The sequence below is a fragment of the Salvelinus sp. IW2-2015 genome, linkage group LG17 (genome assembly GCF_002910315.2).
Source record: "Salvelinus sp. IW2-2015 linkage group LG17, ASM291031v2, whole genome shotgun sequence".
Taxonomy (NCBI): domain Eukaryota; kingdom Metazoa; phylum Chordata; class Actinopteri; order Salmoniformes; family Salmonidae; genus Salvelinus; species Salvelinus sp. IW2-2015.
In genome coordinates, this window is record NC_036857.1 from 26234936 (window position 1) to 26260492 (window position 25557).

General features: G+C 41.1%; 1 protein-coding gene across 1 annotated transcript; it reads right to left on the minus strand.

The window, feature by feature from the left end:
• Nucleotides 1-4415: 4415 nt before the first annotated feature.
• Nucleotides 4416-6073, minus strand: LOC111977091 (N-acetyltransferase 8). The gene is made up of 2 exons (XM_024006395.2): nucleotides 5961-6073; nucleotides 4416-5470 (listed from the first exon to the last, which is right to left on the minus strand). The coding sequence occupies exons 1-2, from the start codon at nucleotides 5977-5979 to the stop codon at nucleotides 4725-4727; spliced, it is 765 nt and encodes a 254-aa protein (XP_023862163.1). The 5' UTR covers nucleotides 5980-6073; the 3' UTR covers nucleotides 4416-4724.
• Nucleotides 6074-25557: the final 19484 nt, after the last annotated feature.

The window sequence follows — 25557 nt, forward strand, 5'->3', positions numbered from 1 at the left end:
ATGTGTCCAAACTTTTGACTGGTACTGTATATGTTTAATAATTAATGCACAGAATCCAGTTAGTGGGATATCCCTTAGCTCTCTCTCCACAGTGGCGTTCCGGTCAAATCAAATCACATTTTATTTGTCACATGCGCCGAATACAACAGGTGTAGACCTTACAGTGAAATGCTTACTTACAAGCCCTCAACCAACAATGCAGTTTTAAGAAAATAGTAAAATAAAAAGAAGAGATAAGAATAACAAAGAATTAAAAAGCAGCAGTAAATAACAATAGCGGGGCTGTATACAGGGGGTACCAGTACAGAGTCAATGTCAATGTGCGGGGCACCGGTGTCGAGGTAATTGATGTAATACGAACACGTAGGTAGAGTTATTAAAGTGACTATGCATAGGTAGTAACAGAGAGTAGCAGCATTGTTCCAGAGAGGGGGGGCAATGCAAATAGTCTGGGTAGCCATTTGATAAGCTGTTCAGGAGTCTTATGGCTTCGGTGTAGAATCTATTTAGGAGCCTCTTGGACCTAGACTTGGTCCTCCGGTACCTCCACTACAGCCCCGTCAATGAGAATGGGGGCATGCTCGGTCCTCCTTTTCCTGTAGTTCACAATCATCTCCTTTGTCTTGATCATATTGAGAGAGGTTGTAGTCCTTGCACCACACGGTCAGGTCTCTGACCTCKTCCCTATAGGCTGTCTCATCGTTGTCGGTGATCAGGCCTGCCACTGTTGTGTCATCAGAAAACTTGATGATGGTGTTGGAGTCGTGCCTGGCCGTACAGTCATGAGTGAACAGGGAGTACAGGAGGGGACTGAGCACGCACCCCTGAGGGGCCCACGTGTTGAGGATCAGCGTGGCGGATGTGTTGTTACCTATCCTTACCACCAGGGGGCGGCCCGTGAGGAAGTCCAGAATCCAGTTGCGGAGGGAGGTGTTTAGTCCCAGGGTCCTTAGCTTACTGATGAGCTTTGAGGGTTCTATGGTGTTGAATGCTGAGCTGTAGTTGATGAATAGCATTCTCACATAGGTGTTCCTTTTGTCCAGGTGTGAAAGGGCAGAGTGGAGTGCAATAGAGATTTTATATTCTGTGGATCTGTTGGTGAGGTATGCAAATTGGAGTGGGTCTAGGGTTTCTGGGATAATGGTGTTGACGTAAGCCATGACCAGCCTTTCAAAGCATTTCATGGCTACAGATGTGAGTGSTACGTGTCGGTAGTCATTCAGGCAGGTTACCTTAGTGTTCTTGGGCACAGGGACTATGGTGGTCTGCTTGAAACATGTTGGTATTACAGACTCAGAAAGGGAGAGGTTGAAAATGTCAGTGAAGACACTTGCCAGTTGGTCAGCGCATGCTTGGAGTACACGTCCTGGTAATCCGTCTCGCCCTGCGGCCTTGTGAGCGTTGACCTGTTTGAAAGTCTTACATCGGCTGCGGTGAGCGTGATCACACAGTCGTCCGGAACAACTGGTGTCTAATGTGTTGCTGTTAGCGAAAAACACATGTATAATTCTTGAACTATGCATGCAATTACCAAATTGTCCAATTATTCAGAAAAAGAAAGTGCAGAACCTGCATAATGTAAGCTCCAAATGTGCCAAATTGTCTGTTATTGGATGATCTGGAGCAGGGATGGGCAACGTTTTGTTTGCCCTCTCTTAGAAAAAAAGGGTTCCTAAAGTGTTCTTTGGCTGTCCAAAAAGAATCCTCTTGGGTTCCAAGTAGAACCCTTTTGGGTTTCATGTAGAACCCTCTGTGTAAAGGGTTTTACATGGAACCCAAAGGGGTTCTACCCATAACCAAAAAGGGATCTTCAAAGGGTTCTCCCATGGGGACAGCCGAAGAACCATTTCAGTTTCTTGATTGCACCTTTTTTGTAAGGGGTGTCACAACTTAATGTTGAGATTTAGAATTGTAGAATACACAAGGTGCGCTTTTGAAATGTGGTTGTGCATCAGCAGCTTTTCTCTTATGTCAGTCACTCAATTAGTCCATGTCAGCTACCATTTTTTAGATTGGTTAGTTAGTCTACCGGCCAGCTATCTAAACTTGTAGTAATCGTGGTCGAATACCTGATTTTGTTAGTCACTCTCACTCAGATATCATATTAAAACCTTTCCACCCTATGACAAAATAGAATTGCAGGAAATCATCTGCCCATTAGCTGCCCATGGCAAAATGTGTAGAATTGCATTAACAAAAATGTGCTAATGGCCCCCAAAAGGCTAGGGCTGGCTCTGACTGCATGTGTGGGTACGCAGACCCACATGATGAGTTCAGAATGTTTTGGGGGTGACCCATCCCTGATCTACAGTATCCATTTACTTTGGTACTTGGCATGCTTTTGTTACTCAGGTGGGATGTAGTATAATTACAGTGTTTGGCCAGGTGCTATCCTCACTAGTCAAGTTCAACTGCCGAAGCCAATAGGAACTTTCAGAGGTACAGAGAGGAGATAGAGAAGTGATTATGTGAGAGAGTCGTGGTAATTTGACGAAGATGATGTATGATCTAACAAATAAGACTCCCTAGTTCCAAGACAACAGCAAAACACAGTTTTCTACAAACAAGTGCAATTAATCTCATCCTCCTCAATATTCATAAAATACACACAAACAGTGGAAATGAGATGTACTATACCGAAAAATTGTGAAGAACCAGGAATGTTTTTTTCTAAAACATGGATTATACCCTGATATAAAATATTTTTAAAATGGTGCAGATTCATTAACATGATAGAACAGATCTTACCCACAATACAATCCCAAAAAGCCACGGGACCGACTCACTCAGTTGATTTCATACTTTTCAGATTAGTGAATCTCGTGAGTACGAATGATGGATGGATGAATCCTATGTGGGTACATTTATACCAAAACTCTTGGGGCATGTGTTTTCAAGTAGTGTTTAGCTTACTTTTTCCAGGTGGTGGAAATTGTAATGCTATGATAATGACCCTATTGTAGTTTCCATATTACCTTCCTCCTAGCCGTTATTGGCATTGAAATATCAACTTCCAATTCTATACTTTTAATAACCATAGGAGGTATTGACAATAAATAAAGGGTTGTTTTTCGAGCCTTAATGGTGGGGATTTCCCACTGCTGCTTTCCTGATATGTCATTCAACTTTCCAGCTGCAATTGAGCATTATATATCCACTAATTACAAGTAAAAACACACTCTGAGTTTTGCTTTCATCGCTTATTTACTTTTATGGACTGCACTAGCTGTTACTTTACTTACTGGTTTCAAAACGGCAGGTTTTTAAGCCATAATATCCAATTGATATATCAGCGAATGTTTGTGCATGAGAAGCATTGCAATCAAGCCAGACCATTACCTGAGGCTAACTGTAATAGTGAATGGATGACAACAGACTTGGCTGTATTAAGGCTCAGCTTGCTCTGGCTACAACAACACCTGCCGGCCGGCCATAAGCTTAATCCTCTCTGACAACCATGGGACGAGTGATTGATGTTCACAATGCATCTGATAGAGTGTGTGTTTGCAGCTCAATGCCGAGCTGCACCTTCCATATACTTGTTTTTGGAACTCATTTAAGCTACACCTGGACATCTCACTCTTGGATGTTCAGAGTTGTTTTATCTCCTATAAAACGTGAAATGTCAAGGTTAAACGATAGGTAAAAGAAAATACAGAATGTCCTGGGAAATTAATGTTGCTCTAGTCTAAACGATCGCGCAGGTACTATGTGTTAAAGTAAATTATTGTTTCTTAGCCTGGAATCCAAACTGATATGATCAGTTTCACGATTGTTTCACTGAAACTGAGCATATCAGTTTGGATTCCAGGCTACCTGTTTCTATTGCCTGTTGAAAATGAGTGAAGGACAACAACCAATCAGTCCTTCGTACTGTTGTGAAATAACCTATGGTCTTTAACTTAAGCCCATGCAGCCTACTTTCCTGTATTGTTTGATCATGTCTATAATCTCAGTCTGCATTGTATACAATGATCATACATGGCATGTAAGTAGCAGAACACTGAACACTGCGCTCTTTATCCTGTCTTGCGCTACACACATTCATTTTTTCCTAGCTTGAAAGAATGCTAAACCTCCCAACGTTCCCGTACTATTACATCTTTCATTAGTATTTAAGCAAAGACTTTTGACGTCTTAGAAGTCAGCTGGCAGTAATTCCTCTGAGGCAAAGGAATTTAACATTTCCCTGGATAGAAAGAAACCATGTTTTTTTGCATTTTGTTGTGTAGGCTTGTTATTTCTCAGTGGACAAGAGAAAAATCATACTTTAATGTGGATATTGTTTATTTTTGCATCATATCCAATACTTTGTGTCACAAATATTAATTTGAGATTTTATTTTCTCAGTAATATCGGCAAACGTCTTTATAAATAATTTTTCTTCAAACTGGTGGGATGGTATAATTGCCTTACTGGTCTCAATGCCTTCAGATAACATAATATATGCTGCATACATTAAGACAACTGAAAAGTAGTATGCTAAGGAGATAGAAACCTTGATTCTGATCAAATTGTGAAATTATCAGAATACAAGCACAGTATGTTGTCAAACTGTTTGGACAAGAGACAGGCTTTTATGTGTAAGCTTGGCTTTGACTGGAAATACTTGATTGAAAAGGGCCTGTCTCGAGTAATTGAGATTAAATAGCTGTGTTTATTTCTACATGATAGTCCTGTCATGGGTAGCTGAGGCTGAATGATGCTAGATTAACTTTTGATTGTTAGATGTACTTCTCCATATGCATCACTTGGATATTGGCCAGTTTGGAGAACCAGTGGTTAACGTGTGTGTTACTGTGGCAGGATGTTTGAATGAAGCCTAGTTTGCTGTAGAGGGCATTGGCTGCTGTCTGCGGCGAGCTGGTTTCCAGGACAACACGAGAGAAGCCACGATCCTTGCAGAACTCCATGACCTTATGAGCCAGTTGGGAACCAAGGCCTTTTTTGCGGTACGCAAACGACACGATCAAGTGGGGCACCTCACCGTAGCTTCCATCTCTCTCATCTTGGCCTATCTCATCGACCCCACTCAAAAGCCCTCCATTCCAGCCATCTCCCCTTTCGTCCCCTCCCCTCCTCCCCACTACTGCCACCAGCCCAGCCACCTTGGACTTGCCGTTGACCTCAGCCTTCGCCACCCAGAAGCCGTTGTCTGGGTTATCTAGGAAGCTGGCCTGGATGTCGGCCATGTCCGTGGCCATCCTTCTTAGCCTGTAGCCCTCGTATATTTCATAGCAGCAGTAGTAGATGAGACCAGCCCACGCTCCTCCAAAGAGTAAGGCCATGAAATAGGAGCTTCCACCTAGCACGTACCCTGCCATGGAAATGCTTAGGGTCACACCGATTTGATCTGGGTGGCTTATGGTCTTGAAGAAAGCTGGGTAAACATGTTCCAAAATCCCATTGCGAAACAATGAGATGACGGCGTCTTTATCCTCAGCCTGGTACTCCCGGATCGAACACTGCACTGTGAGAAAGAGAAGGGGGGAAGGAAGGGGGCTGTTTCAGCTCAACATGACTAATCTGCCTCTTTTTGCAATTATACAATCCTGCTGGATTTGCTTCACAATGGGCTCACATAACAGTCGGTAAAATAAAGCCCTTTTACAGAAAGTCCCTTTCAATGTAATTTATACACTAAAAACCAAGCAATTATAGAATACACAAAGTGGCATATGAAATGTATCTTGCCAACTAAAATTAGACTAATGAATCTGACTTTATGAATTTAAGTGATAACATTGAGATACTGTAATCTTTCACAAGAAAGGTCCTAACTAGCAGTCAGGACAATTCAAGTAAGTTATCACAGACAACTGGAACATTTTTATGTAAATGAACACAAACTGTGTCACAGTCTCAGTATATGTCAGTGTTACTACTGACCCATCACCCATACACTCCTAAAATCAACTAGCACTGGTAGTGCACACCGAGAAAAACAGAATATGACTTACAGTTATTTTTTTGGTCCATTTTGAGTCCTCTGTTCCCTGTTTCTTTTCCTTCTTGATACTTTCACACTGTTACTCACTTTGGTACAATTCCCCCACCTCACCTTGTCTTTCTATGAACTTTAGCACAGTTTATGGTACGTACCAATTCACAAAGCTGCTGCTAATTAGTCTGAGCATGCTCTGTTGCTATTTCACACATACACAGATGCACTCACTCACGAACACACACACACACACACTGACTCACATGTCCACACACACATCCACGCACGCACAGGACAAAATCCTGTGTACGTCAATGACCTTGTAAGTTGCATTTTTATTCATACAAAATTATATCCATGAAATGCAATAATTTGACATTTACTGAATGTGAAAGTAAAATGATTAGGCAGAATTTCTAATTGTAATAAATCATCTAAACTATTAAAAGTTTGTACAAATTATTAAATGTAGCCGTTTGCTTTATATAAGGACCCATTTACTTTCTCCCTTATCACTGAAAACTGTGAACAAGCGTGTAATTAAGTTGTTAATAAAGTGATTCATAGATGTAATTTCTTGGTGTGACATGCAAAGGCAGTACAGTAGCTATAGACTATTATTCACTGTAGACAAGGATACCAACAAATCTGCGTTAAGCTACATAGGCTACATGAGGATACAACAGTGAATGTTTGAATGAACAGTATCCCATATAGCCTATGTCTACAGTAAACAACTCATTTACATTTGACATTAAAGTGGTTTTGAAGGCCCCTGTATTGTTGTGATCACTGTCCCCCGTATGTCCTATACTGTGCTATTATAGGCCTATCTGAAATATGAGGAGAGAGTGTGATGAATAATGTTGTGTCCCTTGACGTTTGAGCTTCTATGGCCTCATGCAGTGACAGTGTCTTCTGCAATAACCCAACGGCCCTCTGACGAGATTACATTTCCTCTGCTGGAGGAGGGCCCTTACACCTGTGTAAATCAATAGCGTCGCCTCATGAATTGCAGAGCGATGGAAGGTCAAGGAACTCTGGAACTTTCTCAAACCTTTTTAGAGTGCTCTTGTGAATTCTGAATTCCAGATCAGTGAACCTTCCAAACCTTCATCTTTTAATCAAATGTAGGGACTGAATAAAATGTTCCTCTGTTTATATAAGAGGAAGGATGGTATGATGTGGTAATATCACACTGGAGTGAACACTGTTTCATTCCACTTGTTCATGTATTCATTACATTACCTGTATATATAATGTTTGGCAGAAAAAAAGTAGCTAAACAGACAGACCACATCGTGCATACCTACTGTACGGATAATTTATGACCAACTTACAGGTCTGTGACTTTTGTCATTGAGAAATACAACAAATCACAACTTATTCTTAAGTCTAATGCAGCAACAAGAAAAAATATCTCAATATCAAATCCTTTCTGGGTAACAACTAAGTACCATACTGTGATTGTTTTCAAATAAACGGTCAAAAATAAACAAAAATAGCTTCTTAGCAAAGAGCAATATATCAAGCATGAATTTAGCTAGAACTGCCTGGGAGTGGCTTCAGTGGGATGAATAAATAATAATAAATAATAAATAATAATAAATAAAACAAGAAAGAGGCACGAGACAAAGCTGCCCACTATCCATGCTCCTCTTTGCCCTCTACATTGAACCAATTGCCCAATCCATAAGACAGAGTACAGATATTACAGGGGTGAACTTCAGAGGAACAGAACACAAACTATCACCGTATGCAGAAAACGTCGTAATCTTTATAAGCCACTCCTAATTTTCCCTACCAAAGCTAATGATACTTGTAGAAATGCAGGATATAAAATAAATATCAACAAGACTCAGATTCTTGCATATAAACTCAGCAAAAAAAGAAACGTCCCTTTTTCAGGACCCTGTCTTTCAAAGATAATTAGTAAAAATCTAAATAACTTCACAGATCTTCATTGTAAAAGGTTTAAACACTGTTTCCCATGCTTGTTCGATGAACCATAAACAATTAATGAACATGCACCTGTGGAACGGTCGTTAAGACACTAACAGCTTACAGACGGTAGGCAATTTAGGTCACAGTTATGAAAACTTAGGACACAAAAGAGGCCTTTCTAATGACTCTGAAAAACACCAAAAGAAAGATGCCCAGTGTCCCTGCTCATCTGCGTGAACGTGCCTTAGGCATGCTGCAAGGAGGCATGAGGATTGCAGATGTGGCCAGGGCAATAAATTGCAATGTCCGTACTGTGAGACACCTAAGACAGCGCTACAGGGAGACAGGACGGACAGCTGATCGTCCTTGCAGTGGCAGAACACGTGTAACAACACCTGCACAGGATCGGTACATCCGACATCAAACCTGCAGGACAGGTACAGGATGGCAATGACAACTGCCCGAGTTACACCAGGAACACACAATCCCTCCATCAGTGCTCAGACTGTCCGCAATAGGCTGAGAGGCTGGACTGAGGGCTTGTAGGCCTGTTGTAAGGCAGGTCTTCACCAGACATCACCGGCAACAACGTCGCCTATGGGCACAAACCCACCATCGCTTGACCAGACAGGACTGGCAAAATGTGCTCTTCACTGACAAATCGCGGTTTTGTCTCACCAGGGGTGATGTTCGGATTCATGTTTATCGATGAAGGAATGAGCGTTACACCGAGGCCTGTACTCTGGAGCGGGATCGATTTGGAGGTGGAGGGTCCGTCATGGTCTGGGGCGGTGTGTCACATCATCATCGGACTGAGCTTATTGTCTTTGCAGGCAATCTGAACGCTGTGCATTACAAGGAAGACATCCTCCTCCCTCATGTGGTACCCTCCCTGCAGGCTCATTCTGACATGACCCTCCAGCATGACAATACCACCAGCCATACTGCTCGTTCTGTGCATGATTTCCTGCAAGACAGGAATGTCAGTGTTCTGCCATGGCCAGCGAAGAGCCCGGATCTCAATCCCATTGAGCACGTCTGGGACCTGTTGGATCGGAGGGTGATGGCTAGGGCCATTCCTCACAGAAATGTCCGGGAACTTGCAGGTGCCTTGGTGGACGAGTAGGGTAACATCTCACATCAAGAACTGGCAAATCTGGTGCAGTCCATGAGGAGGAGATGTACTGCAGTCCTTAATGCAGCTGGTGGCCACACCAGATACTGACTGTTACTTTTGAATTTGACACCCCCTTTGTTCAGGGACACATTATTCCCTTTCTGTTCGTCTCATGTCTGTGGAACTTGTTCAATTTATGTCTCAGTTGTTGAATCTTGTTATGTTCATACAAATATTTACACATGTTAAGTTTGCTGAAAATTAACACAGTTGACAGTGAGAGGACGTTTCTTTTTTTGCTGAGTTTACAGTACATTCGGAAGGTATTCAGATCCCTACCCTTTTCCAAATGTTGTTACGTTACAGCCTTATTCTAAAATGGATTAAATAAAAACAATTGCTCATCAATCTACACACAATACCCTATAATGACTAAACAAAAGCAGGTTTTTAGAATTTTTGCAAATTATTAGAAATAAAATCTGAAAAACCTTAAGTATTCAGACCCTTTGCCATGAGACTCGAAATTGAGCTCAGGTGCATCCTGTTTCAATTGATCATCCTTGGGATGTTTCTACAACTTGATTGGTGTCCACCTGTGGTAAATTCAATTCATTGTACATGATTTGGAAAGGCATACATCTGTCTATATAAGGTCCCACAGTTGACAGTGCATGTCCAAGCCATGACGTCAAAGGAATTGTCTGTAGAGCTCCGAAACGGGATTGTGTCAAGGCACAGATCTGGGGAATGGTGACATCTCAAACATCTTTCCACCACTCCACCAATCAAGCCATGGTAGAGTGTCCAAACAGAAATCGCTTCTGAATGCCAAGCATCATTCAGGCCAAAGAGTTCAATATTGTACCATCCCTACGGTGAAGCATGGTGTTGGCAGCATCATGCTGTGTTGATGTTTTTCAGTGGCAGGGACTGGGTGACTAGTCAGGATCGAGGGAAAGATGAACGGAGCAAAGTACAGAGAGATCCTTGATGAAAACCTGCTCCAYAGTTAAACATTAGGCCTTTTACAAATGCAGCATATGGCATTAATTTTTCACATGTAAATAGCACTTTTCAGCGCAGCATTTATTTTTCAACTCGAATCAATGAGCCCAATCAGTCCTCCATGACAACAAAATCCTAAACAACAAAGTAGGGCTGGCTAATAAGTCCTGGCTAATAAGTCGTTTTGGGGTTATGCTCAGGTAAAACAATTGAGCTAATCTATACTTCCATATTTCCAAGTCCTATTCTTGAAGATGACATTTATTGAAACGACGAATTCTGATAGACTTTGGTTTTTAATGTAAAGATAGAATTTAATCGTATTATTATTATATGTAGTAGAAAGCGATGGGTTAGAAGAAGCCTACATAACCAACCCATAAAGTAAAATTTAACATCCATATGGCCAACTATGTAATCTTTAACATTGATTTATCCTGCAATAGATGTTGTTCAATTAGTAACATACATTTTTGTTTTATTCAAATGCCTCTTAAGGGGAAAGTAATCTAAAAGTAACTGAATGTAATCCAAAAGTTACGTTACCGATTACAATTTTGGACAGGTAACTAGTATCTGTAATGGATTACATTTAGAAAGTGACCTACCAACCCTGACTATATCCCTACAGAAGAGATAAAATCACAATATAACCTGCAATGAAACACAAAATGAATGAAATACCTTGGGATCAACTTGCCAAAAGACCTTTCAAAACTATACAATACAACTGCACACCACTAAATAAAAAATGCATAGCTAGATGGATAATCCTTGGATAACAAATACAATCAATATATGGAACAAGACCAAAAAGCAGAACAACCTGGACAATCAAACAGCTACCCTATGATGGCCAGCATTTGACACCAAATGCAGGCCAAATTAGACCCTGAATTTAAAAAGGTGGACAGACAAATGAATAACCGCCTATTGCACAATTATAAACTGGGTGGTTTGAGCCCTGAATGCTGATTGTCTGAAAGCCATGGTATACCAGACCGTATACCACGGGTATGACAATTTTTTTTTTTTTACTGCTCTAATTCCATTGGTAATTTGTAGTGTAGTGAATTATGTTTTTCCTTGGTCTATAATTAAGCAATAAGGCCCGAGGAGGTGCGGTATATGGTCAATACACATTTACATTTACATTTAAGTCATTTAGCAGACGCTCTTATCCAGAGCGACTTACAAATACACCACGGCTAAGGGCTGTGTCCAGGCACTCTGCATTGCGTTGTGCTTACCACACCTCCTCAGTTCTTATTGCTTAATTATAGACCAAGGAAAAACATAAGAATTCTCTACACTACAACATACATACCATCTATAGACAGCAAAGACACCTTCAGAAAGACACCTTCAGATACCTTCAACTACAACTAAATAATAAAGAACTACAAAACACCTCAATCAACAAAAATCTAAATTCTGACTGATGCCTACAAAGGGAAAACTAAATAAAAATATATTTCAATAATCTTTAACAGGCTAACATCTTCCAGGAACCACAGTACCACAAAAATTGGAATCTGAAAACTCTATTAAAATCCCAGAAGACGACTGGAAAATGATATGCAAGACCCACACTACCACAAACTCAACATCATGGCAAGGAAAACACTGTAGGCCCCAAAACTTCAGAAGAAATATTCCACTAAAATCACATGCTGGAGAAACTGCAGACAAACAGAAGCCAACAATTTACACATATTTTGGATATGCCCTACAATACAACCTTTCTGGACAGACATTCTCTCAGATCTCAAAGACATTTTTAATGTGGACATCCCAAATAATATAACAACATATCTTGGAATTACTCCACAAACACTCAACAATACGGAAAAACTGCAACATAATTTCTGCAAGTAAGAAAACAATAACAAGACACTGGCTAGCACCTCAAATACCAACCATCCTGGACTGGACCAACATAACCAATGACATCCACGACATGGAAAAAATTACAGCTACAATTCGGTTGAAACTGGACCTCTTTGTAAATACCAGGACAAAATGGACATCCTATATAAAACAACAAACGACAGAACCCACCTAAGCAACAAACCACAGACCACAGAAGACCAGACATCAGAACACAGAACAACGAAAGACATAAAGGAAGCGCATGGGAAGAAGGATAATCCACCAGGGTGAAAATGGAGGAAATCAGTTTATCATATACAAATGATGTGTTCAAATAAATGTAAACATTGTATTAAAGTAAAAATAAAAATAAATAAAAAGAGTAGGGAGGGGATAAGCGATAATTAGCTGCTATTGGCAGTGAGGTTTGGAACTCTCTTTCTTATTGCTCTATTAACAAATTTACTGTATGGTGATGTCACCATGGAAGCCAAAACTCCCTACCACCAAAACAGGCAGAAATGTCAGGCGGTCTTTTCAAACAGCTCTTAAACTTCAAGGGCATTATCCAGTGGAGGCTGCTGAGGGGAGGACGGCTCATAATAATGGCTGGAATGGAGTCAATGGAACGGTATCAAACACACGTGGTTTCCATGTGGTTGATACCATTCCATTGAGTCCATTCCAGCCATTATTATGAGCCATCCTCCCCTCAGCAGGCTCCGCTGGCATTATCATAATTTTCACAATTTCACAGTATGATTCCAACCACATAGTGTGGAAATATATATAAAACACAGGAAAATCACGTTTTTGACTGCATTTGCCCTACAACAAAACCAAACCATTTGCATTTTGGGGCTTTTTTTCTTAAATGGATAGATAATACATTCTTTGAAACCTTGTATTGAACCTGGAAGCGTACAAATATTAAAGTTTTATACCACTTTCCAAGGCAACCTTGTGAGCAAAACTGCAAGTGACAATAAATAATTCAGTATTCTGTCTTTAATAACTGCATTATACATTCCATGCTAGGCCAGTCATGCATTGCTTCCCATTGGGCAAAAGCATCATGAGAAATACATTCCTTTCTGCAATTTTGTACTTCAAGAGGATATTGTTCAAGTCAAATGACATTCAATTGAGATATTGAACACTTCATATTTCACCTGGCTCCTTACATTGTGTAAATATCGTTCATCAGTGTTGATTACTGTCATAAGGAAGGGGACTGGAAATCTATTCATGACTTTCAGCATTTTGCAAAGGTAAGTGTGTTTACCTGTACATACTGGACAGTCATCGTGGAGTTTTCTGCAGTGCTTAGCTGTCAACAGCAGTGCCCGCAAAACACCAACCTCAACGTCAACAGTGAAGAGGCGACTCCGGGATGCTGGCCTTCTAGGCAGAGTTCCTCTGTCCAGTGTCTGTGTTCTTTTGCCCATCTAAATCTTTTATTTTTATTGGCCAGTCCTGGATATGGCTTTTTCTTTGCAACTCTGCCTAGAAGGCCAGCATCTCGGAGTCGACTCTTCACTGTTGACGTTGAGACTGGTGTTTTGCGGGTACTATTTAATGAAGCTGCCAGTCGAAGACTTGTGAGGCATCTGTTTCTCCAACTAGACACTCTAATGCACTTGTCCTCTTGCTCAATTGTGCACCGGGGCCTCCCACTCTTTCTGTTCTGGTTAGAGCCAGTTTGCGCTGTTCTGTGAAGGGAGTAGTACACAGTGTTGTACGAGATCTTCAGTTTCTTAGCAATTTCTGAGCATGGAATAGCCTTCACTTCTCAGAACAAGAACAGACTGGTGAGTTTCAGAAGAAAGGTCTTTGTTTCTGGCCATTTTGAGCCTGTAATCGAACCCACAAATGCTGACGCTCCAGATACTCAACTAGCCTAAAGAAGGCCAGTTATATTGATACTTTAATCAACACAACAGTTTTCAGCTGTGCTAACATAATTGCAAAAGGGTTTTCTAATGACCAATTAGCCTTTTAAAACTTGGATTAGCTAACACAACGTGCCATTGGCACAAAGGAGTGATGGTTGCTGATAACGGGCCTCTGTATGCCTACATAGATATTTCATAAAAAATCTGCCGTTTACAGCTAACAATAGTCATTTACAACATTAACAATGTCTACACTGTATTTCTGATCAATTTTATGGAATTTTAATGGGCAAAATATGCACTTTTCTTTCAAAAACTAGGAAATTCTAAGTGACCCCAAACTTTTCAACAGTAGTGTATTTATAGGAAAGACACCAAGAGACAAGAAAATTACTATTTACAAACTATTCATAAATAAATAAAAAATGTACCCCTTTTTCTGCCCAGTTTCTTGGTATCCAGTCTTGGTAGTTACAGTCCTGTTTCATCGCTGCAACTCCCGTACGGACTCAGGAGAGGCGAAGATCGAGAGCCGTGCGTCCTCCGAAACACAACCCACACAAGCCCCACTGCTAATTGACACAATGCCCGCTTAACCCGGAAGCACCAATGTGTTGGAGGAAACACCGTACACCTGGCGACTGTGTCAGCGTGCATGCGCCCGGCCGGCCACAGGAGTCTCTAGAGCGTGATTGGACAAGGACATCCCTGCCGGCCAAACACTCCCCTAACCCGGACGATGCTGGGCCAATTGTGCAACGCCCCATGAGTCTCTCGGTTGCGGCCAGCTGTGACAGAGCCTGGACTCAAACCAGGACCTCTAGTGGCACAGCTAGCACTGTGATGCAGTGCCTTAGACCACTGCGCCACTGAGGAGACCCATATTCATAATCATGTTTTCACTTTGGAAAAAATCGTGCCCAAATGAAACGGCCTCGTACTCTTTTCTAGATCATACAATATGCATATTATTATTACTATTGGATAGAAAACACTCTCAAGTTTCTAAAACTGTTTGAATTATATCTGTGAGTAAAACAGAACTCATTTTGCAGCAAACTTCCATACAGGAAGTGAAAAATCTGAAAACGAGGCTCTGTTTCAGGGCCTGCCTATTCAATTGCCTTATATTTATCGATATGCATGCACTTCATACGCCTTCCACTAGATGTCAACAGGCAAGTGGAAGGTGGAATGGGGTGGTCTAGCTTGATCTGAGGTCGAACAAGAGCTTTTGGAGTGGCAGGTCAGGAATTTCCTTTCCTCTACCAAGGCGCGCGAAGCACCTCGATATTGTCTTCTGATAAGCGTTCGGTTTTACACGGCGAATCATCCTCCGGCTCTGATTTTATTTGATACATGTGATAATAACATCGTAAAGTAGGTTTTTCCAACCGAGTTTTAATCAGATTATTCAACGTTTATTTCGGACTTTTGGAGTTTTCCGTTCTTTGCGTCGAGAGAAAATGGGAACGTTATCAACATTGGCTAGCATTGTGGCGCGAATTCGACAGAAGAAAAAGGACATTCTAAAACCAAACAACAATTTATTCTGGACCAAGGACTCCTTGTAACAAGATTCTGATGGAAGCTCAGCAAAAGTAAGAACAATTTATGATGTTATTTCGTATTTCTGTGGAAAATGTTGATTCATATTCTCTGCCGTTTTGGCGAGCGCTGTCTCGCAATAACGCAAGCTGTTTGTTATGGTAAAGTTATTTTAAAAAATCTAACATGGCGGTTGCATTAAGAACCAGTGTATCTTTCATTTGCCATACAACAAGTATTTTTATGTAAAGTTTATGATGAGTTCTTTGGTCAGATTAGGTGAGTGTCCAAAATATCTCTGGAGATTCTGGTGAATCGATGCTACGTATTCACATGTATATAATCAGATTTGTAGCTCTAAATATGCACATTTTCGAACAAAAACATAAGTGTATTGTATAACCTGATGTATAAAGACTGTCATCTGATGAAGTTGTTCAAGGTTAGTGATTAATTTTATCTCTATTCTGTCGGTTTTGTGCAAGCTATTTTGGCGGGGAGTAAATTGCGTTGTGTGTTTGGCTACTGTAGTGAGCTAATAGAAATATATATTGTTTTTCGCTGTAAAACACTTAAAAAAATCGGAATATTGGCTGGATTCACAAGATGTGTATCTTTAATTTGCTGTACACCATGTATTTTTCATAAAATGTTTTATGATGAGTATTTATGTATTTCACGTTGCTCTCTGTAATTATTCTGGCTGCTTCGGTGCTATTTGTGATGGTAGCTGCAATGTAAAACTATGATTTATACCTCAAATATGCAAATTTTTCCAACAAAACATAAATGTATTGTATAACATGTAATAGACTGTCATCTGGTGAAGTTGTTTTCTTGGTTAGTGACTAAATTATATCTCTATTTGGTCGGTTTTGTGATAGCTACCTATGCGGTAGGAAACATGGTGAAATATTGCGGTTGAGTCTTTGGCTATTGTGGTTAGCTAATATAAATACATATTGTGTTTTCGCTGTAAAACATTTTAAAAATCGGAAATGATGCTGGATTCACAAGATGTTTATCTTTCATTTGCTGTATTGGACTTGTGATTTCATGAAAATTATATTATATGATATCCCTGTCCGTTAGGCTAGGCTATGCTAGTCAGCTTTTTGATGAGGATGCTCCCGGATCCGGGATGGGTATCACTGAAAGGTTTAAACAGTACAGTTAAATTATATCTTTAGAGAGAGGATAGTCATTATGATACAATATGTTTTTTTATCTGTTTTTTGAAGCGAAGCTTGCTTTTTGCCTGAGTAACCTCTGGTGGCAGAGTATTCCACAATGGCATGGCTCTATACATAACTGAGCGACACAGTTGAAGTGGGAAGTTTACAAATAACATTAGGGCTGGAGTCATTAAAACTAGTTTTTCAACCACTCCACAAATGTCTTGTTAACAAACTATAGTTTTGGCAAGTCGGTTAGGACATCTACTTAGTGCATGACACAAGTAATTTTTCCAACAATTGTTTACAGACAGATTATTTCACTTATAATTCACTGTATCACAATTCCAGTGGGTCAGAAGTTTACACACACTAAATTTACTGTGCCTTTAAACAGCTTGGGAAATTCCAGAAAATGATGTCATGGCTTTTGAAGTTTCTGATAGGCTAATTCACATCATTTGAGTCAATTGGAGGTGTACCTGTGAATGTATTTCAAGGCCTATCTTCAAACTCAGTGCCTCTTTGCTTGACATCATGGGAAAATCAAAAGAAATCAGCCAAGACCTCAGAAAAATAATTTTAGACCTCCACAAGTCTGGTTCATCATTGGGAGCAATTTCCAAACGCCTGAAGGTACCACGTTCATCTGTACAAACAATAGTACGCAAGTATAAACACCGTGGGACCACGCAGCCGTCATACCGCTCAGGAAGGAGACGCGTTCTGTCTCCTAGAGATTAATGTACTTTGGTACGAAAAGTGCAAATCAATCCCAGAACAACAGCAAAGGACCTTGTGAAGATGCTGAAGGAAACAGGTACAAAAAGGATCCATATCCACAGTAAAACGAGTCCTATATCGACGTAACCTGAAAGGCCGCTCAGCAAGGAAGAAGCCACTGCCCCAAAACTGCCATAAAAAAATCCAGACTACGGTTTGCAACTGCACATGGGGACAAAGATTGTACTTTTTGGAGAAATGTCCTCTGGTCTGACAAAAATAGAACACAAATAAATAAAACGTTATGTTTGGAAGAAGAAGGGTGAGGCTTGCAAGCCAAAGAACACCACCCCAACCGTGAAGCACGGGGGTGGCAGCATCATGTTGTGGGGGTGCTTTATTGCACGAGGGACTGTTTCACTTCACAAAATAGATGGCATCATGAGGCAGGAAAATTATGTGGATATATTGAAGCAACATCTCAAGACATCAGTCAGGAAGTTAAAGCTTGGTCGCAAATGGGTCTTCCAAATGGACAATGACCCCAAACATACTTCCAAAGTTGTGGCAAAATGTATTAAGGACAACAAAGTCAAGGTATTGGAGTGGCCATCACAAAGCCATGACCTCAATCCCATAGAAAATTTGTGGGCAGAACTGAAAAAGCGTGTGCAAGCAAGGAGGGCTACAAACCTGACTCAGTTACACTAGCTCTGTCAGGAGGAATGGGCCAAAATTCACCCAACTTATTGTGGGAAGCTTGTGGAAGGCTACCCGAAATGTTTGACCCAAGTTAAACAATTTAAAGGCAATGCTACCAAATACTAATTGAGTGAATGTAAACTTCTGACCCACTGGGATTGTGATGAAAGAAATAAAAGCTGAAATAAATTATTCTCTCTACTATTATTCTGACATTTCACATTCTTAAAATAAAGTGGTGATCCTAACTGACCTAAGACAGCAATTTTTACTAGGATTAAATGTCAGGAAATGTGAAAAACTGAGTTTAAATGTATTTGGCTAAGGTGTATGTAAACTCCCGACTTCAACTGTATTAATCTGTTTTTGGTTTGGGTACCGTGAACAAACACATAGTAGCTAGTGGGGTATGTACAGTGCCTTCAGAAAGTTTTCACACCGTTTGACATATTCCACATTTTGTTGTTTTACAGCCTGAATTCAAATTTGAAATCAAAAAAATATCTCACTCATCTACACACAATACCCCATAAAGACAAAGTGAAAATCATGTTTTTAGAAATGTTTGCAAATTTTATTTAAAATGAAATCCAGAACTGTCTCATTTACTTAAGTATTTACACCCCTGAGTCAACATATGTTAGAAGCAATTACAGCTGTGAACTTTGCACACCTGTATTTTACAATATTTGCCCATTATTATTTTCAAAACTCTTTGAACTAGACAACCATTTTCAAGTCTTGCCATAGATATTCAAGCAGATTTAAGTCAAACTGTAACTTTGCCACTCAGGAACATTCACTGTCTTCTTAGTAAGCAACTCCAGTGTAGATTTGGCCTTGTGTTTTAGGTTATTGTCCTGCTGAAAGGTGAACTCATGTTCCAGTGTTCGGTGGAAAGCAGACTGCACCAGGTTTTCCTCTAGGATTTTGCCTGTGCTTAGCTCCATTCCGTTTCTTTTTATCGTGAAATATATCCTTAACGATTATAAACATACCCATAACATGATGCTGACACCACTATGCTTGAAAATATTCAGAGTGGTACTCAGTAATGTGTTGTATTGGATTTGCCACAAACATGGCACTGTATTCAGGACAGAAAGTTAATTGCTTTACCACATTTTTTGCAGTATTGCTTTAGTGCCTTGTTGCAAGTTTTGGAATATGTTTTATTCTGTATAGGGTTCTTTCTTTTCACTGTGTCAATTAGGTTAGTATTGTGGAGTAACTACAATGTTGTTGATCCATCCTCAGTTTTCTCCTATCACAGCCATTAAACTGTTTTAAAGTCACCATTGGCCTCATTGCGAAATCTCTGAGCGGTTTCTTCCTCTCCGGCAACAGAGTTAGGAAGGACGCTTGCATCTTTGTAGTGACTGGGTGTATTGATACACCATCCAAAGTGTAATCAATAACTTCACCGTGCTCAAAGGGATATTCAGTGTCTTTACTTTTTAACCCATCTACCATTATTTGTGAGGCATTGAAAAACCTCACTTGTCTTTGTGGTTGAATCTGTGTTTGGAATTCACTGCTCGTCATTCAAAAATCATGTTAAACACTATTATTGCACACAGGCTTGCCATAACAAAGGGGTTGAATACTTATTGACTCAAGACATTTCAGTTTTACATTTTTAATTCAATTGTAAACATTTCAAAAACATAATTTTTTACTTTGACATTATGGGGTATTGTGTGTAGGGCAGTGACAAAAACATCTCAATTTCATCTATTTTAAATTCTGGCTGTAACACAACAACATTTTGAAAAAGTCAAGGGGTGAGTACTTTCTGAAGGCACTGTATGTCTGTTTGAAATGTATTAAACAAGTGGTTAGGCATTTTCAACACACATGTTTCTTAAAAAGACGAGAAGAGTAGTCAATTTCTCCTCAACCCTCAACCATGAAAGACTCTCACGTAATTTGTTGATTTTAGTTTTGTGTGTGCAGGTAAGGGCAATACATGCTGCTTTCAACCCGCTCCTCTGAACACTCCAATGGCTTCCAGACAAAGCTCGCATCTACTACAAGACCATGGTACTTGCCTACTGAGCAGCAAGAGGAACTGCCCCTCACTACCCTCAGGCTATGCTCAAACCCTACACCCCAACCCAAGCACTCCATTCTGCCACCTCTGGTCTCTTGGCCCTCCCACCACTATGGGAGGGAAGCTTCCGTTCAGCCCAATCCAAGCGCTTCTGTCCTGGCACCGGTCATACATTTTATGCAGCAGAGGACTCTCTGGCTCTCTAGTACCCAGATCGACATGTCTTTGTCCCCAGAAGACTTTTGCCAGCCCAATATTCTAACGGCCAAAAATCTTGGAACAATATTCCTAACATCCGAATGTGGGAAATGGTCAATGAGTAGAGGTAGAAAACTAATGTCATATTGATTTCCATTTTGTGATGTTATTAAAAACTGTATGAAGCAAATACTGTAACTTAGGAAGGATACTGCTACGCGGAGCAGCACAGGGGAACCCAAGAGCAGACTCAGACGAGGAAACAGAGATGAATGAACCAAGGTATTTATTGTAACACAGGGAGATATGGAGTGCAGATCCGGGGAAGCTAGGATAAATTGTAGGAAACCAGATGTGGAGGCTGAAGTTGGAGTGTGCTGGGTTGGTACAGGGTAAACAGGTCCGGAGGGGAATCCAAGGGAGTGGTGGTGAGTCCAGAACAGGGTAGCAGGGTGGTGAGATGTGGAACAGGAGACAGGAGCCAGAGTCAGGGCGGCAAAACTGCAGCGAGGATAAACAGCATCAAGCAGGGAAACAGGTACAGCAGGGCAACATGATCTTGAATAATAATAATGGCTAGAAGCATAAACTTACTGAGCAGAGATCATGATCTGGCAGAGTGGAAGTGGCAGAACTGAGTATTTGAAGAGGTCTTGCTAATGGAAGGAGTTGCAGCTGGTAGGGATCTGCTCTGACTCCAGCACACCTGTCTCCAACCACACAATCACACACAAACAGAAAGGGAGGGGGAGAGAGAGAGTGTGTACTGGGGGAATGGTTGCAGGTCAAGCAGACACCGGATGACCACTAGGGGGTGTGGCAGGAGCAGGAGCAGACGTGACAGATACCCCCGTAATCTGTTAATTTGACATCCAATATGTTGTCTATGTGATATGAAAATGGATTAAACTAGTTTTGTTAAGATAGGAATGTGATTTTAGGAGTCCTGAGGGAACTTCTAATCATATCCTTTGCACACGCCCCGAGTGAGGTCAGAAGAGCGTGTCAGACGGACGGAGCCATCTCCTTTGGCCAGAGTGCTTAAAAGGACTGGCTAAAAATGAACTTACCAGACCAGAAAAGCGTGGAGCGTTAGCTAAGTGTAGGAAATGGTTGAAACATTGAACCAACACAAGGTGAAGAAATAAACTCACCTTCTGTGAGACCAGAAAGACGTGACTTACCAGACCAGAACACCGCCAGTCTGCAGCTGCGAGTGTAAAGTGAGTTTGGAACTTTGACTATCTACCCGAGGAAGAAAGGAGAACATCCTCTCAGACAATCACTAGTATAGCTAAGTAGCTGCTCGTAGGAAACAGCCCATTGGAGACTGGACAACTAAGAAGGACATTGTGACTTCTGGTGGACAATCAGAACGTGTACAAGGAGCCCACAGGAAAGGCCAACAAAATCCCCTTTCAAGAAGGTTTGGTTTCAACAGAGATAGATGACGAACGACGGCATTCAAACACATAAATTCATTCATTTCTTACTCCCAACAGGCAGTGGTTTGTGTGAAAAGTAAATGGTTACTGTGAGCGTAGTTTGTGTCTCTTTCCCTTTGTCTCTCTCTCTCTCTCCCCCCTCTAACGTTATGTTGTAACAAGCCGTCATATCTTGTCAGTCCACTAGGGACTTTTGTCTCATGTAAGTGTGTACAGTGGCAAGAAAAAGTATGTGAACCCTTTGGAATTACCTACACTTCTGCATAAATTGTCCATAAAATTTGATCTGATCTTCATCTAAATCACAACAAACCAACACAGTCTGATTAAACTAATAACACACAAACAATTATACGGTTTCATGTCTTTATTTAACACACCGTGTAAACATTCACAGTGCAGGGTGGGAAAAGTATGTGAACCCTTGGTTTTAGTAACTGGTTGACCCTACTTTGGCAGCAATAACCTCAACCAAACGTTTTCTGTAGTTGCGGATCAGACCTGCACAACAGTCAGGAGTAATTTTAGACCATCCCTCTTTATAAAACTGTTTCAGTTCAGCAATATTCTTGGGATGTCTGGTGTGAACCGCTCTCTTGAGGTCATGCCACAGCATCTCAATCGGGTTGAGGTAAGGACTCTGACTGGGCTACTCCAGAAGGCATATTTTCTTCTGTTGAAGCCATTCTGTTGTTGATTTACTTCTGTGTTTGAGTGGTTGTCCTGTTGCATCACCCAACTTCTGTTGAGCTTCAATTGGTGGACAGATAGCCGTACATTTTTCTGCAAAATGCCTTGATAAACTTGAATACATTTTTCCGTCAATGGTAGCAAGCTGTCCAGGCCCTGAGGCAGCAAAGCAGCTCCAAACCATGATGCTCCCTTCACCATACTATTACAGTTGCGATGAGGTTTTGATGTTGGTGTGCTGTGCCTTTTTTTCTCCACACATAGTGTTGTCTTCCTTCCAAACAACTTAACTTTAGTTTCATCTGTCCACAGAATATTTTGTGGAACATCCAGATGCTCTTTTGCGAACTTCAGATGTGCAGCAATGTTTTTTTTTTGACAGCAGTGGCTTCCTCCATGGTGTCATCCCATGAACACCATTGTTGTTTATATATTTTTATGTTTCGCGGGCCGGATTGAAGTTCCCGGCAGGCCGGATACGACTCGCGGGCCGTAATTTGCCGCCTTTAGTGTAGATGGTGGTGTCGCTGTGTTGTAGCAATTCTATGACTGCTGACAACTCCCTTTGTAGCTCCTCCTTGATGTTAGCTACCACTGTCCTCATGATGCTCTCGACTGTTGCCAGTTCAGAGATGTACAGGTAACTGTCAAAATAATGGAAACACTTGAGTAAATGAGGGATACAAAGCACAGTACCAGTCAAAAGGCTGGACACACCTACTCATTCAAGGGTTTTCTTTATTTTCACTATTTTCTACATTGTACGTAGAATAATAGTGAAGACATCAAAACTATGAAAAAACACATGGAATCATGTAGTAACCAAACATTTTATATTTGAGATTCTTCAAAGTAGCCACCCTTTGCCTTGATGACAGCTTTGTACACTCTTTACATTCTCTCAGCCAGCTTCATGAGGAATGCTTTTTCAACAGTCTTGAAAGAGTTCACACATATGCTGAGCACTTGTCTCTTCTTCTTATTGGTGTCCTTTAGTAATGGTTCCTGTGAAGCAATTTCAAATCAAATCAAATTGTATTGGTCACATACACATGGTTAGCAGATGTTAATGCGAGTGTAGTGAAATGCTTGTGCTTCTAGTTCCGACAATGCAGTAATATCTAACAAGTAATCTAACAAATTCACCACAACTACCTTATACACACAAATGTAAAGGGATGAATAAGAATATGTACATATAAATATACGGATGAGCGATGGCCGTGCAGCAAAGGCAAGATGCAGTAGATGGTATAGAATAGAATACACATTATTAAAGTGGTGTTATTTAAAGTGACTTGTGATACCTTTATTAAGTCCATTTATTAAAGTGGCCAGAGATTTGAGTCTGTTTGTTGGCAGCAACCTCTCTATGTTAGTGATAGCTGTTTAACAGTCTGATGGCCTTGAGATAGAAGCTGTTTTTCAGTCTCTCTGTCCCAGCTTTGATGCACCTGTACTGACCTCGCCTTCTGGATGATAGCGGGGTGAACAGGCAGTGGCTCGGGTAGATGTTGCCCTTGATGATCCTTTTGGCCTTCCTGTGACATCGGGTGCTGTAGATGTCCTGGAGGGCAGGTTGTTTGCCCCCGGGGATGCATTGTGCAGACCGCACTACCCTCTGGAGAGCCTTGCGGTCAAGGGCGGTGCAGGTGCCGTACCAGGCGGTGATACACCCCGACAGGATGCTCTCGATTGTGCACCTGTAAACGTTTGTGAGTGATTTAGATGACAAGCCAACTTTCTTCAGCCTCCTGAGGTTGAAGAGGCGCTGTTGCGCCTTCTTCACCATGCTGTCTGTGTGGTTGTACCATTTCAAGTTGTCTGTGATGTGTACGCCGAGGAACTTAAAACTTTCCACCTTCTCCACTACTGTCRCGTCAATGTGGATAGGGTGGTGCTCCCTCTGCTGTTTCCTGAAGTCCACGATCAACTCCTTTGTTTTGTTGACGTTGAGTGAGAGATTATTTTCCTGACACCACACTCCGAGGGCCCTCACCTCCTCCCTGTAGGCCGTCTCGTTGTTGTTGGTAATCAAGCCTACCACTGTGGTGTCATCTGCAAACTTGACAATTGAGTTGGAAGCGTGCATGGCCAGCAGTCATGGGTGAACAGGGAGTACAGGAGAGGGCTGAGAACACACCCTTGTGGGGCCCCAGTGTTGAGGATCAGCGGGGTGGAGATGTTGTTTCCTACCTTCACCACCTGGGGGCGGCCCGTCAGAAAGTCCATGACTCAGTTGCACAGGGCGGGGTCGAGACACAGGGTCTCGAGCTTAATGACGAGTTTGGAGGGTACTATGGTGTTAAATGCTGAGCTGTAGTCAATGAACAGCATTCTTACATAGGTATTCCTATTGTCCAGATGAGATATGGCAGTGTGCAGTGTGATGGCGATTGCATCGTCAGTGGACCTATTGGGGCAGCAAGCAAATTGGAGTGGGTCTAGAGTATCAGGTAGGGTGGAGGTGATATGATCCTTGACTAGTCTCTCAAAGCACTTCATGATGACAGAGGTGAGTGCAATGGGGCGATAGTCATTTTTTAGTTGTTTTATTATTATAATATTTTTTTCCTTTATTTATACAGGTTTTTCTCATTGAGATAACATCTCTTTTCCAAGAGAGAACTGGTCCAATAGCAGCAGGGGGAACAACATTTTAGACAAAACAACTTACATACACTAACACAACATTAAACAAAACTATAAACACACATACAGTGCAACAAAAACATGCTACGTTAAAAACACGAAAGTGTCAACTAAAAACAGCTGGCCTAAAGACAATTACACTCTTCTATTATATATACATTGATCAAGTGTTTAAACTCCACCAACGAAACTAGATCATCACATTTTTAATTGTTCAGGAGAGAATTCCAGGACCATGGAGCTAAGTAACTAAAACTATTTCTATCATGACCTGTTCTAATTTTTGGTACTGTTAGAAGCAAATCAGAATGGGACCAAAACTGATATTTATTTACCCACCTGACTAAAAAAGAACAGAGATAAAATTGCATTTTTACCCAATATGGCCTTATAAATCAGTGTATACCAGTGTTTAAGCCTACGCAAGGTCAATTACGACCAGCCAACAGCGCTGTAGAGATCACAATTATGTGTTAGATGTGTTAGACGTTTTTGATTTGTAATGAACCTGAGGGCTGCATGATACACTGAATCAAGTGCTCTCAGGGTAGTGACTGAGGCCTGCATATACACTTTAAGTGTTTAAGTGTT